This window comes from Aspergillus ibericus (genome assembly GCF_003184845.1).
Source record: "Aspergillus ibericus CBS 121593 unplaced genomic scaffold BO80scaffold_22, whole genome shotgun sequence".
NCBI lineage: Eukaryota > Fungi > Ascomycota > Eurotiomycetes > Eurotiales > Aspergillaceae > Aspergillus > Aspergillus ibericus.
This window is the reverse complement of record NW_020292120.1, coordinates 102,770-116,262: the sequence shown is the minus strand read 5'-3', so window position 1 is coordinate 116,262 and position 13,493 is coordinate 102,770. Positions and strand designations below refer to the sequence as shown.

General features: G+C 56.3%; 5 protein-coding genes across 5 annotated transcripts; 3 read left to right on the top strand and 2 right to left on the bottom strand.

The window, feature by feature from the left end:
* Positions 1-264: 264 nt before the first annotated feature.
* Positions 265-4,262, top strand: BO80DRAFT_455661 (putative Ras guanyl-nucleotide exchange factor RasGEF; the record flags this gene model as incomplete). The annotated part of the gene is made up of 7 exons (XM_025722123.1): positions 265-504; positions 579-900; positions 975-1,160; positions 1,523-3,000; positions 3,047-3,475; positions 3,523-3,602; positions 3,872-4,262. The coding sequence occupies 7 exons, from the start codon at positions 265-267 to the stop codon at positions 4,260-4,262; spliced, it is 3,126 nt and encodes a 1,041-aa protein (XP_025574746.1).
* Positions 4,263-4,463: 201 nt separating this feature from the next.
* Positions 4,464-6,197, bottom strand: BO80DRAFT_97194 (putative PP-loop ATPase superfamily protein). The gene has a single exon (XM_025724977.1). It carries the CDS (start codon positions 5,876-5,878, stop codon positions 4,664-4,666), a length of 1,215 nt encoding a protein of 404 aa, XP_025574745.1. The 5' UTR covers positions 5,879-6,197; the 3' UTR covers positions 4,464-4,663.
* erg2 (C-8 sterol isomerase ERG2) lies at positions 6,028-7,228 on the bottom strand. The gene is made up of 2 exons (XM_025724978.1): positions 6,575-7,228; positions 6,028-6,515 (listed from the first exon to the last, which is right to left on the bottom strand). Exons 1-2 carry the CDS (start codon positions 6,945-6,947, stop codon positions 6,178-6,180), a joined length of 711 nt encoding a protein of 236 aa, XP_025574744.1. The 5' UTR covers positions 6,948-7,228; the 3' UTR covers positions 6,028-6,177.
* A 717-nt stretch (positions 7,229-7,945) lies between these two features.
* On the top strand, positions 7,946-8,725 carry xgeA (putative endoglucanase; the record flags this gene model as incomplete). Its single annotated transcript, XM_025721490.1, has 2 exons — positions 7,946-8,268; positions 8,323-8,725. 2 exons carry the CDS (start codon positions 7,946-7,948, stop codon positions 8,723-8,725), a joined length of 726 nt encoding a protein of 241 aa, XP_025574743.1.
* Positions 8,726-9,667: 942 nt separating this feature from the next.
* Positions 9,668-11,444, top strand: BO80DRAFT_97673 (cyclin family protein). Its single transcript, XM_025724979.1, has one exon. It carries the CDS (start codon positions 9,928-9,930, stop codon positions 11,197-11,199), a length of 1,272 nt encoding a protein of 423 aa, XP_025574742.1. The 5' UTR covers positions 9,668-9,927; the 3' UTR covers positions 11,200-11,444.
* The last annotated feature ends 2,049 nt before the right edge of the window (positions 11,445-13,493 follow it).

Sequence of the window (13,493 nt, the reverse complement as noted above, 5' to 3'; positions counted from 1 at the left end):
GGCCACGGACAACGGAGGATAAAAAGGGAGATTCCCCGAGCTGATTCGAGCAGCCCTCTTCCACCCTTTCGATTGCGGCGAACCCGACATACCCTGGACCTTTCTACTTTTTCTCTCTCAAGCGACAATGGATGAGCTGTCGTGTCCGCCTCACTCACTTACGTAGCTGTTGGACCCTGCGCTGTCGCACCTTGTTTGTTCGACCGGATCTTACTCGCGCCACAGCACCGCCCATCCGTTCGCGCAAAAATAGCCCCCGACATCATGACCTCCCAATCCACGCGGAGAGAGCGAGCATCTAGCGACAAAGCTCAGGCGGTACCCGTTCCTCAGCGACCGGGTCTTCCCAGTCGAACGAATTCCGCCCCTGTTGGAGGACTGTACAGGCTTGAATCGTCCCGAACGGCGATGGAATCGGGGAATAAGGTCGACCGGACGCTTGTGGAGGAGGATGAGGGCCCGCCATCGGCCGGAGGGAATGGGGTGCCATCATCCCGGGATGCGGTATGGTTTCTTCTGCCCGTGTTGTTGGGTGCTTGGCGAGCGCATGGATTTCTGACACGCCGTGAGTGCCGCAGACCACACCGAAGCCGAACTTCCCCCATGTGAGCATCGCCGTGGTTGGCCCTGACCATGTTGGCAAGTCGACCTTTATTGAAACCGCCCTGGATATGAAACACCCGCTGTCTTCCCGATCGACGACGAAGAAAATGTCTTTGGATGGGACGGTGTACCTGGTCCGTCTGATGGAGATTGATACATTGGAAGTCTCGATTGGGAGCAATGGCGAGGTTAACTGGCCATTGCTGGGTCACGACTCGCCCCCTACGGTGGATGGAGTACTGGTTCTACACGACGTGACTCAACCTGCCAGTTTTCCCGAGATTACTGGCCTACTAGGTTAGTCGCATGGCCCATTTCCAGCGCCGCGATGGCCGCGCGATATATCCCCGGCATGGACTGATGGACTGCAGATTCCTTAACCGCCTCTGGCATCCCCTTTACGCTGGTGGCCAGCAAATGCGACATCCAACCCCCTGATAGCCCGGTGGAGCCGGTATTGGGTGGCTATGAAATCCACCGAACCTCACCTGACTCCCCACGGTCGCAGAAGATGTGCATCGCCTTGGTTCTGCGTTCGGTGATCAATAGCAAATATGGTAAGTGGATTTGTGACTGCGATTGCCAGGTGGATTGGCCCGAGGCGAGGAAAGCCGAAGAACAGGGCGGAAGGGACCATTGCCTCAGCAGTTATCTTCCGCTCGCATCATCCGACGATTGCCTCGCCCCCGGGGGCAAACCCATCCCTTAAGCGTGGCCCACTGGGTTTCGCGCTAGCTGGCGGCGCGGCCTGCGTTTAGCGTTGGCGGCCTCCGAATCTCGTGGTGGTTTTCAAGACCCGCCGATCCCCCCGGCCGGGCGAGCGCAGCAGCAGCAGCTGGCGCAGCTGGACCGCCGTATTCCCACCGCCGTTGATTTTCCGCTGGGCTGGACCACACGTGGATGCTAACCGATCTCTTAGATTTCATCGATTTCCCCTCCAACTCAGACGCCACCCCGGATTGGCATCACAGCCGTGCCAACTCAGAAACCCCCACAGCCGTGTTCACAGGAGCCGCAGGCGGCCCAATTACAGGAGCGCTCGATCCAGGAGTCGATGGGTACGGTGTAGACCGTCAACCCACCGACCCGGCCCCCTCTGCCAACCTGGCTTCTAATGGCCAGGCCTTCCGCTATGCCCGGAGCAACTCGCATCCGGTGCGTCCACACACGCCTCCCTCGGGGCCCCGGTTGGCTTCGCGCAAGCAATCCGCGTCCGGGGAGTCATCGCCCAGCAAGGATCTTAACCGTCAACATCGTCTTCATACCGCCTGGCGCAACAGCGGCGGGTCCGATGCTTTCAGCAACTTTCTCGAAATGGGGGAGGAGTTTGATGGGCCGCGCAGTGCCCCATCCAGCCCCGGTAGCAAGGATCAGACGCCTAGCGAGGGCTCATCCCACGACACCGGCCTGACCTTTGACGAGCTGGTCGACCGACTGGTGGCGCAGCCCATGTCGAAACAGGATTCGAAATTCGCTTCGATTTTTCTCTGTCTTTATCGCAAGTTCGCCGCCCCATCGACTCTGTTAAACGCCCTAATCAACCGGTTCGAACGGAATGAGCTCGACATCATCGACCAACTCGATCGCATCGCAGTCCAGCTGAGGCTGCTCGGTGTCATGGCACAGTGGGTTTCGGAGTATCCAGGCGACTTGGCATACCCGAAGACGCGCAAGCGGATCACGGATTTTGTGACGACGCTGGAGAAGAGCCACTTTTACATGTTCGCTGCCAAGGAGGTGGGGTCGTATCTCGAGGGCAACACCGACGACGATAATATTGGATGGCCATACCGAGATGGCGACGTGGAGGAAGTTGATTCGGTCGACCCTCCGTTCCAGTTCTCCGGGCGGAGCTCCCCGTCAATATTCCTGGGGGCGCCACCGCTTGGCGACGAAGGCGAGGAGGAGGAAGAGGACCCCATATACAACATGAGTGCGCTCGATCTCAGCGAGGGTGCCGCCGAGCCGGCGTCCCGCTTGTCGGGGTCGATGTCGAACTCGTTTACCTCTGACAAACCCGGCACCGTGGCCAGCCAGTCGTTCACGTTTTTGAATATCGATTCAGCCCAGAGAGAGGCGCAGCATTTGGACCTCACGCCCCGTGTTCCACTGACGAAGGTACAATGGCGTCAGCTCATGGAGATTCCGGATGAAGATTTCGCGCGGGAATTGACGCGCATTGACTGGATCATGTTCAATTCTTTCCGACCGCGCGACCTCGTGCGGCACGTCAGCATCTCCGGGCTGGAGAAGGACAAGATTCAGAGCTTGAAGCACGTCAACCGCATGATCAAGCAATTCAACCATGTGGCGTTCTTCGTGGCCAGTGTGATTCTGCTTCGTGACAAGCCGAAGCACCGGGCTAAGGCCCTAGAAAAATTCATGAACATTGCATTAGTAAGTCATCCGGTACGACCAAGCGACACAGCTAACCTGACCGCAGAAACTCCGTCGACTCAACAACTACAATTCCCTTGGGGCCGTGATTGCCGGTATCAACGGAACTCCGGTGCACCGGCTGTCGCAGACGCGGGACCTGGTGCCAGTTCAAACGCAGAAGGATTTCATGAGGCTGGTCATCCTCATGGGGACGCAGAAGAGCCATTTTGCGTATCGCCTGGCATGGGACAATTCGTTTGCGGAGCGCATCCCGTTCCTGCCGCTGCACCGACGTGATCTGGTGTCAGCAGAGGAGGGCAACAAGACGTTTGTGGGCGACACCAAGACGCGCATCAACTGGCGCAAGTTCGAGGTGATGGGCGAGGTTGTGCTGGGGATCCAGCGCAGCCAGAAGACGCCGTACCCGCACATGGCCAAATACGAGGAGGTAGAGCGAATGATTCTAGAGATAAAGCTGTCGGGTGATGACGAGGTATTCCCCCTACCACTCCTTGCTATGAAGAAATGCTAACGGAACAGGACTTGTATTCGCGCAGTATGCAAGTAGAACCGTCGGCTGGCGGCGACACCGGACGGAAAAAGTTCGGCTGGTTACGGTCGTGAGGGCCGTGTTTATGACTACACCGCTTGCGCAAGCAGCTAACGAGTACTATGAATGTGATGATCGTCATTTGATGATGTACATACATTGTGTAGTTGATACTACCATACCAATACCATACCTGTGCATATGTAGATAGTCACGTGATACCATTATCCTCTCCCATCTTCCATCCTGCATCCTCACTCAAACCAACCAACCCAACACCTCACACCACCAAACCTACTCGACACCAAACCACCAAACCACCAAACCCACCCCAAAAAGCCAACCACCCAACACCTCCCACAACCCCAAAATGTCCTCTACAGCAACAACCGCAAAAACAACCTACCGCTCTCTCCTCCGTGAACTCCCCCGCCGCACCCTCAAAGCCCCAACTCCCCTGCAAAACCGCATCCGCGAACTCTACAACAACACCAACACCTCCTCCTCCACCTCCACCTCGGCTATCAACGAAGACACAAAAGAAGCAACCTATAGACGCCGCATCGACGAAGCGAAGCAGTTCGCGACGTACGCGAAGGCGCAGCGCGTGTATGCGGAACTCGTCGAGCGGTATAATCCGGGTATGACGCTTGATGAGGAGGAGAGGATTCGGTTGACGGCTAGGAGGGTGGGGTTGGATTTGCCGGTTGAGGTGGAGGAGAAGAATTAGGTTGAGGAGGAGGAGAGAGAGGGGGTGAGATGGGGATGGGGATGAGGGGATTTATATTGAGGAGAGAAGAGGGAATCGAGGATTGGGAGGTGGAGTGAATTTGGGAATTGGATAGATGTGAGTGAGATTGAGGGCTGGTGTATTGAGATGAGGATGGGTTGAGAGGGAAAGGATTGGTGTGATAAAAACATGGGTGGCGTTTGGGATACTCCTTTTTTGTTCATGGATTTACGTGTTTGTATGATATGGATGTATGTATTTGGTAGATGTATTATAGACTGTTAACATCTGGGAAGGTCGATGATGAAGAGGAAGGGACTTCTAAGGTATCTCGTGGCACATAAGTGATAGGACAGGGTTTATGCAGCATTGCTGGTGTCATGCTGTTTGCTGTGCAGAGGCTAGGTCATCCCCAACTCAACCTGCTCCATCTGTCTCCGCAATGTCGAACTGCTCTCCTCATCCTCCAACCCCACCTCAATCGCCGTCTTGGGTCGGTTCTTATTCAGTCCCTCTAGCAGCGTGCACGCCTTGCACACCCGCTGACTCGAGATATACCCGCACCGCTCACACGTCCCCAGCACCTGCGATTTGATCTTCTTCTGCGACGGCTCCGGCTGCCTCCGTGGCATCGTGATCTCGGTCTCTCGATCCTTGGCCGCCTCATCCTCCGCCAGCTTCCGCTCCATCTCTGCCATCTCTCCTCCGCGCGTGCGCCCATTCTGACTGCCACAACCCCCACCAGCACCGCCCTCCTCATCCTCCGCCGCTGCCTTCCCCCGCACCTCCGCGGGCACCAACAACGCCATATCCTCACCACTGCGCACAATATCCAGAATTGAGCTGGGCCGAATCTTCTCCAAATCCTTAATCAACGTGCGCGCACTGCCCCGGAACGCCTCGGGCGAATAAATGCACTCCGTACTAAAGTAATCCAACTGCTTGTGATGCGCATACAGCACAATCTCCTTTTCGTAAGCGTACTTCAACGGCTTACTGCGCTTGATATCCGACGCCGCCGAGCCCGTCACGATGCTCGTGCCTCTCGAGAGACGAGGCAGATCGCCACGTAGTAAATTCATCATCACCGTCTCCGCCACATCGTCCGCATTATGTCCCGTCACCACGTGCTTGATGCCCAGTCGCGCCGCGCCCCGATCCAGTGCTTGTCGACGGAACACGCCGCAGTACGTGCAATTACCCTTTTTTCCGACCTGCGCGACCACCTGGTCCATCGTCCATCCGTAGAGATCCCCGTAGCTGACGATCACCAGCGGCATGTTGTATTGTTCGGCATTGCGCTTCACGGTCTCGAGACTGTCGTCGCGGTAGCCTTTGATGCCTTCGTCGATGGAGAGGAGGCAGAGGTCGAGACCGTAGTCGTATCGCTCGTTGAGGGTTTTAAGGACCGAGGCGAGGACGGTGCTGTCTTTGCCGCCGCTGGCGCCGATAGCGACCCGTTCGCCTCGGTGGAAGAGGGAGGTGGTGGTGATGGTTTCGTGGACTTCGGTTTCAAACACGTGCAGGAAGCACTCGCGGCAGAGCTTTTGGCGGTCCTTGGGGCGGATAATCACCGCCCGCTGGGTGTGGCAGAGGGCGCAGGGAGAGGGCGGCATTTTGGGGTCCCTAGTATTGGGTGGAGGGGAAGTTGAGGATGGTGGAGTGGAGGCGATGAGGGGAGCAATTTTCGATAAACTGATTTGCAGGTGGTTAGTTATCGATAAGCGGATTAGTCAGGGGGGTTTGCAGTGTTTGTGCGGTTTCCTCGGAGGGAGAAAAATAAACAGGCAGAAGGGATAACAAGGGCAGGATTAATTAGTGTAATTCTATCGGAGCAACCACGTCGTCAATCTAATAACACATCGAACATGAGATAGTAGTGTACATATACCCGTCTATTCCATCCGTCTATCGTTTACATCTTACCCTTGAGCGCGTTGGAGATCATCTCGCGGCCGGTGATTCTCGAGGTCGCCCACAGGGTCGGGAAGTCCAGCGTGCTGGAGAAGGTATCCGCGTAGCCGAAGAAGAGCATCGGGGGGATCCAGCCACGGGCGTATTCCAGAGCGAAGCACGACTCCTCCATCTTGTACTGCTTGACCTCGCCGCGACGGAGGTGGTGCACGCTACCCTGGGGGTAGACCTCGGGCTCATAGGAACCGGGCACGTACGCCAGCTGGGTGCCCTGCAGAATGTTGAAGTAGTCGTCGGCCGTGTGACGGCCGGTGTGGCCCTCGGTGCCAATGGCGGTGCCTATAGAAGGAAGGAATTAGTATGGAGTCTCCGATGGGTCAGAGCCAGGGATGACATACCGAAAATGATCAGGTATTCCGTGATGCCTGTTGAACGAAAGTTAGCCCTCGAGATAAAGGTTAAATTTAGATCTCTCAGAGGATACGCACTAGCATGAATAATATACATGGCGCCCATGGCACCACCGGCGTTGTTGAAGACCCATTCTTCCTCCTTGTTCAGGTGCGTGGCTGAGACCTTGTCCTCTAGCTCGGAGACGATGAAATTGACCACGGAGCGGGTGTCATTGCCGTGAGCAGCAATAGCCCGCTGCGACAGGTCATGCAGGTGGGAGGGGTCGAAGATGTAGAACTGCTCCAGCCGCGCGTTCAGGTAGCTGTAGAGGCCGGCAAAAAGGGCCAGCAGGGCGACGGCAAAGCTAACGCAACGCATGATGACGAGCCGTCCGGAGGGAAATTGGCCGGGTGAGGGGAGCTGGAGAGGCCAATGGGGGGGTGGGGAGATTCAGGACGTGGAAGCCTGGAAGGGGGAGAGAAGATGGATGGGTCAATGCTTCTTATTGTTGTGATTGATGGATTGCTGGATTAATTCTCCAGGGTTGCCTGATCCGGGATGGCGACGACCAGGGGCCGGCTGAGTCAGCTGCCATGTTTGCTCGGCCGCCAAACACGATCCCTCCAGTTGACGCTCCGTCTTGCCCGAAGATCGTCTGGCAGGTCTCTAATTCTCCATCCGCAGATATTAAATCCATCCACAAAAACCCTTCTTTTGCCCGACTATCGATGGCGACGGAGCAGGAAGTGGGATGCGCCCGATCGATTCATTATTCCGGCTGCATCTGGCTCCTCTTGCACCCTGCGAACGAGCCACGCCCCTCTGGGCATTCATCTAAACGGCCTCCTGTTATCTAATCCGAAACGGACTATCTCCGTGCCCCATAGCCCAGCCGGGAGATGATTCCTTCTGGTGGTGACGAATCCACCGATTCCCCTGATCTAAACTGCTCTCGACGTGTGCGCCGTGTCTGTGAGTCTGGGTTGACCACCCATTCTGCACGGAGCATTCCATGGGACCGTTTCGAGACCAGGTTCGAACACCACCATGACCCTATCGGTCTCTTCCCTCAGGTCCACTGGCTCCAACACCCTGGAAGCTTCTTCTCTTCTGAGTGCATATGTCTCAACGGCATAGACGACTAAGCTCGGCAGGCCCATAGGCTAAATCGCCCCGGCTGTTTCTGCTTGATGAGGGCCAGACCTAATTTTATCCTGTCCCAGCCGGCCTTCCGGGCATCATGGCTATAAGAAGGCTGCTCGGTCGGCCACCGATTCTGTCCATCAGCTCAATCATTCTCTGGGTCAGTGGACGTTGATCACACATTGCACTAAATTCTTCCGACCGTTCGTCTTTCCTTTTCATCAATCACCATCATGAAGGTTCTCGCTCTTTCTGCTCTCCTTTCTGTGGCCACGGCCGCCTCCGTCGCCCGCCGCAGCGACTTCTGCGGCCAGTGGGACACCGCCACCGCGGGTGACTTCATCCTGTACAACGACCTCTGGGGTGAAGACAACGCCTCCAGCGGCTCCCAGTGCACCGGTGTCGACTCCGCCAGCGGCGATGAGATCGCCTGGCACACCAGCTGGTCCTGGGAGGGTGGCAGCAGCGACGTCAAGAGTTACGCCAATGCTGCCCTGCAGTTCACCGGCACTCAGCTGAACTGCATCTCCAGCATCCCCTCTAGCTGGAAGTGGTCGTATGTATCCCGGATTGTTTCGATCGTGTCTCAAGGCCTTGCTGACATAGACAGTTACTCTGGCTCCAACCTCGTGGCCGACGTGTCGTACGACATGTTCCTGGGCTCGACCGCCGATGCCTCGTCCAATGAGTACGAGATCATGGTCTGGCTTGCTGCCCTGGGTGGTGCTGGCCCTATCTCTTCCACTGGCACCACCGTCGCCACCCCGACGATCAACGGCATCACCTGGAACCTGTACTCCGGCCCCAACGGTGACACCACCGTCTACAGCTTCGTCGCTCAGTCCACCACCGAGAGCTTCTCCGGTGATCTGATGGACTTCTTCACCTACCTGATCGACAACGAGGGTGTCTCTGACAGCCTGTACCTGACCACCCTTGAGGCGGGTACCGAGCCCTTCACCGGCAGCAACGCCAAGCTGACCGTCTCCTCCTACTCCGTGTCGATTGAGTAAATTCAAACACCGAGTGTGACAGATGGAGGATGGGGGGTAGACGAGGACTTGCTCGGAGCAGAGGGGGGAATGTAGGCGCCGTGTTTCAGCTCCTGGGCAGGATACCGGAGGACATAGTTATACTACTATGTAGGATGGGGAGGGGTAATGGTTCGATGACGCGCCGAGGGGGGGGGGGGGGCTCAGCGATCGAATCATCGCATGTACATAGGATGGAAACCCGTTGGGTTGACAATTTTGGCATCATCTAAATATAACCCAGTTAACCGCGGAGGTGATGAGAAGAACTGTAGTCCAATGCAGCGGGAGAGATAAGAATAGCATGCATGACAATTTCATGGCGGCGCTTGCAGACGGGCGCTTAAGTGCAGGTGGCAGCAGCCCTAAAGACGTGACGGGCGGGGAGAATTCCCTTCTCATTGGAATGGATCCATCCCATCACGTCCTTCACATCCTTCCATCCCCTCCATCCCTCCAGCCGGTCTATGGCCTGTCGACTACGGCCAGACCCTCTCACGCGTTCCAGGATCGTGCCGCCAACGCGCTCAGCTGGCCTCCCTTGATTCCTGCATCTCGTGTCTCGGGCATTCTTTTGCCCCCCCTTTGCTTGCCAATCATCGCCATGCTCCAGTCGCGCGCCAACCAGCGATCGGCCCTGCAGGTGGGCAGCCCAGGTGCTTGATTGATGGAGGAGTCACTCAATGAATGGGCCAGCGAATGCATGCAATGCGCGTCGCCGTCCTTGCAGCTCCAGCCATCGGCGGGGACGCCCTTATATCAAGCTCGCTCGCCGGTGCTCTCCTCTCGGGCTCGCATGCATTCTTCACGAGGTCAATCTTTAATATCATCATCATCACCACCACCAACCCCTCAACCAGTCGCATTGCTCGGCCAGCCTGTCTCTCTCTCTCTCTCATTCTTCATTCATCATATTTATTATTACCCCAGAGTCTGCCCACCTTTCCTCACGGTGGCCAAACCCGACCGGCTAGTCCTTCTCTGTCTCAATTGTGTCTCAGTCCTATTTTGAGCCAATTTTCATCGCCATAGAGATCTTCCTCACTCAGTTGACACGACAACGCATTCCTTTCCTGCTGGCGGGATTCACATTCTTTGCTGGTTGATCTATCTATACCCTGGACTTTCTCGCCCGATCATCTTGTGCTCGTCCTCCCTTTTCTCTGTCCCTTGTCCACCGCAACATGGCCGTTTATCCCTGCTCTCCTTACTCCAGCTTCACATCACCCACCACCATGGATTTTGATCGGTCGGCGCTGCATGAGTTCATCATGCAGCCCGTCTCGCGCGACATGATCGCTCATTTGGCCCAACAAGCGTCGCAGGTCATCCGCTGCGAACCGCATGTGACGGCCCATCACGCGCATGGCCAGCCCACGCCTCCCAGCACTCCCCCCTTGGATGATGACCTGCCTCCTTTACCCTCCGTCGAGGCCTTCATTGCGTCGCTGGTCGCCCGCTCGCAGGTGCAGGTGCCGACGCTGATGACCTCGCTGGTCTATTTGGCCCGCCTGCGGGCTCGCCTGCCCCCCGTGGCCAAGGGCATGCGCTGCACGGTGCACCGCATCTTTCTGGCCTCGCTCATCCTGGCCGCCAAGAATCTCAATGATTCCAGCCCCAAGAACAAGCACTGGGCTCGCTACACGGCCGTCCGCGGCTACGATGGCTTCGGATTCTCGCTGCCCGAAGTCAACCTCATGGAACGTCAGCTGCTCTTCCTGCTCGACTGGGACATCCGGGTCGAAGAGGCTGACTTGCTGCATCATCTGGAGCCCTTCCTCGCGCCCATCCGTCGGCGCCATCAGCTGCAGGAGCAGCGACAGCGGGAGGCCCAGCTGCGCCAGCCCCGCGACTGGCGTCGCTTCCATGCCTCGGCGGATATCCTGGCTGCCCGACTCCGTCGTCCGAAGCAAGACGCCCGCCGGGTGGCTGCCGAGTCCCCCTCACGCCGTCGCCTGCCTCCCAGCCCAGCATCGTCTGCATCCCTCTCCTCGATGTCGTCCGCTAGCTCGCACTGCGCCTCCCCAGCCTCCTTGGCGGAGTCCGATCGGTACCGCCCGTACCCGCCACGCCGGCGTCCGTCGACGCGTAGTCAGGCCTCGGTGTCCTCCCCACCGTCCGTGCGGGATGTTCCTGGCCTCTCGCGCGCGGAAACCGTTCCATCCTTGTGCTCGCGTGCCTCCAGTCTGGCTTCACGGGGGGCCACGCCCGCTAGCCTGCGCCCCTCCAGCTCCATCACCAGCATGGATGAGGTGCATGTCGTGGACGCCGCTCGCAGTCCGTCGCTGAGCGGCAGCTATGTCCCGCTCATCGACACCAAGGCCGAGGCGCTGTCGCAGCCGAGCAAGAAACTGCGGCATGTCCCGAGCCATGGCCATGGGCAGAGCCATCCGGGCTTCGTGGCCCGGTTTCTGGCCTCGGCCACGGGGTCATACATGGGGGGACGGCGTCATTGAGCTGGACTTGATGAACCACCTTCTGTCTCTTTACATATCCGGCGCTATACCATTGCAGTTGATGATTCTGATGACAAAAGTACACCCCTACTCCCCGAATACCCATCCTCCCCCTCTACCCTTTTCACAAGAGAATCATGTCCTACGGTGACGGCTTGCATAACACGGCGGCGTTGTTCCATTCGGTGTCTATTTTGTTTCCATTTCTTCTGATTACTCTTGGATTCTGTTTCCCGCGTCGGTATTATTTCCTGATCCTACCAGACTGCTCGATGAATTGATGGCCATGTATCTACGAGACCGTATATTAGCCTAGTATAATATTATTATTGCCTGTGATCAATCACCTGGCTGGTTCATTCCGCGATGCCTGTCACCGATGGTAACCGGTGGTGGCGAGGACTTCGCGCGAAGAATGTGAGCGGGAATGCCACCAAGGTGACGCTAATGGGGCTGGGGAAGGATTGGTGACATTTGGCGTGGACTGGAATGATACGGACGGGATCTCGACCCTGTCGACCTGATTCAGTGAGAAATGTACGGTCGCTGCCTGAAACACAAACTCATCAAAGAATCATGGAAGTGTCTGCTCCACCGGCCCATAGAATTCGTGCTTCCTCTTCGGGGATAGCGTGCTGGGTGCCTGACAGGTCCAGACTCCAGTGGCCGTCTGGTAGCCTGGATTCTCGAGGAACACCCCTACGACTTTTTTCTTCGCTGGGAGCTACCAGTCAAGAAGGTGCGAGATGTCGATGCGAATCGGCGAGTTCTGGCGCCTGAAAGCTATAAAGGTCTCGTTCTTCGCGTTGTCCTGGGGTTTGTATGACACCACTGCGCAGCTGAGGCCTGGTTTATACAGCGGCACAGCCAAGTCGTCAAGAAGCTTAGACACGATGGGTGATGGATGTACGGATATCCTCTAATTCAAGAGCAGAATACATATCTCTCTCTCTTTTCCACAATCCTCCTCAGCAAAGCAAGACTTGTCTACTCTACCCGCTGGTTTATCTTATATGGTATTCCTTCGACGAGAGGGAGATGCTAGTGAGATTCAGCTCTCGCACAAACAGCCAAACACAGATCACAAGCGAACGAGATATTTGAACGACGAACTACATTGTTCCTCGTACGGTTGGCAAATGGATGCTCACCAACCGCACCATTTGTCTCTGAATCTAGGTCAAATGTACCAGAATCACTTCCGCATGATTTCAGTGCCTGCGAATACTCCTATTTCTTATGCAGCAGCAGTCAGGATAACTCATTGCTCATAGACGATGCGTCACTGAGGTTCTGCATGTGTTCGACATCACACAAGTGTCGGTGCTGTCATCGACCGTGAGCAACGGTCCTCTAGTCAGCCTGGCAATTGCTGCGGAGAATGAAGTCGACGGCTTGGTTCGTCGGGATTTACGCGGAGGACCAGCACTCGGGGCTACGCTGACGGTGGGTTCTTCTACAGCAAGTACCTTTTCTAGGTGCGGTATTCAGACCTCCGCAGAAAAGCCCATGGGTGGCGGAGTCCCGCTTGCTCGGGATATCTATTTCCTGGTGCCGCTCTCATGACGTGGACTGTGACTGGCTAGGGTATTCATAACATACGAACTTTCTTAGTCAACTACGGCGATATGTTCCAGTAGCTGGGATCATATCATCTATCTCAGGTACTGTCACCAACGCCATATAACCATAGCTTCATGCTACCGGTTACATCTAAAGTAACCGAAGAGGAATATCGGGCAGTCAACCGCGGAGACACATTTAGCGATCATCAGCGGGGGCTTATGGTGGTTTGCTCTTTAGATGAGCCACCGTTAAAACCAGACGGAGGACCGGTTGTCATCAGGCGCAGTGTCAGGATTCAATCCAGACCTGATAGGCAGAGACACCTACATGCGGTACCTCAGGCCACGACTCAAGGTTTCTCTACAACGAGTGGCGGTAGCGACATCGACCACTCACCTCAGGAGCTACAACGCCATAATCTACCAAGTCATTAGCCTGGCAACATTTAGACGTGAACCGTGAAGAAAGATTGCATCACATCCTTACCCTGGTCTTGATTACTACTACCTCATCACAAACCTCGCGACCCTTTCCACATGGCTTCATTCCTACTCCCCAACCAACCCATCCATGGCTTTATTTAGAGATACTACACCGTCTACTATACCCAAGTCTCAGAGCTTATCCGCCCGTTCAATAACCTGGTATGACTGTCCCTTCACATGCCTTAATGCGTCGCAACATGATTGCATCATCATCATCCATGCTGAATCTCGTCTGCTAGACTG

Bases quoted from the DNA above. Each gene is read 5' to 3' on its own strand.
- BO80DRAFT_97673 (XM_025724979.1), top strand. From the start codon at position 9,928: ATGGCCGTTTATCCCTGCTCTCCTTACTCCAGCTTCACATCACCCACC.
- BO80DRAFT_97194 (XM_025724977.1), bottom strand. From the start codon at position 5,878: ATGCCGCCCTCTCCCTGCGCCCTCTGCCACACCCAGCGGGCGGTGATT.
- erg2 (XM_025724978.1), bottom strand. From the start codon at position 6,947: ATGCGTTGCGTTAGCTTTGCCGTCGCCCTGCTGGCCCTTTTTGCCGGC. The intron at 6,516-6,574 runs GTATGTCATCCC...TTCCTTCTATAG, and splicing joins GGAATACCTGATCATTTTCG to GCACCGCCATTGGCACCGAG.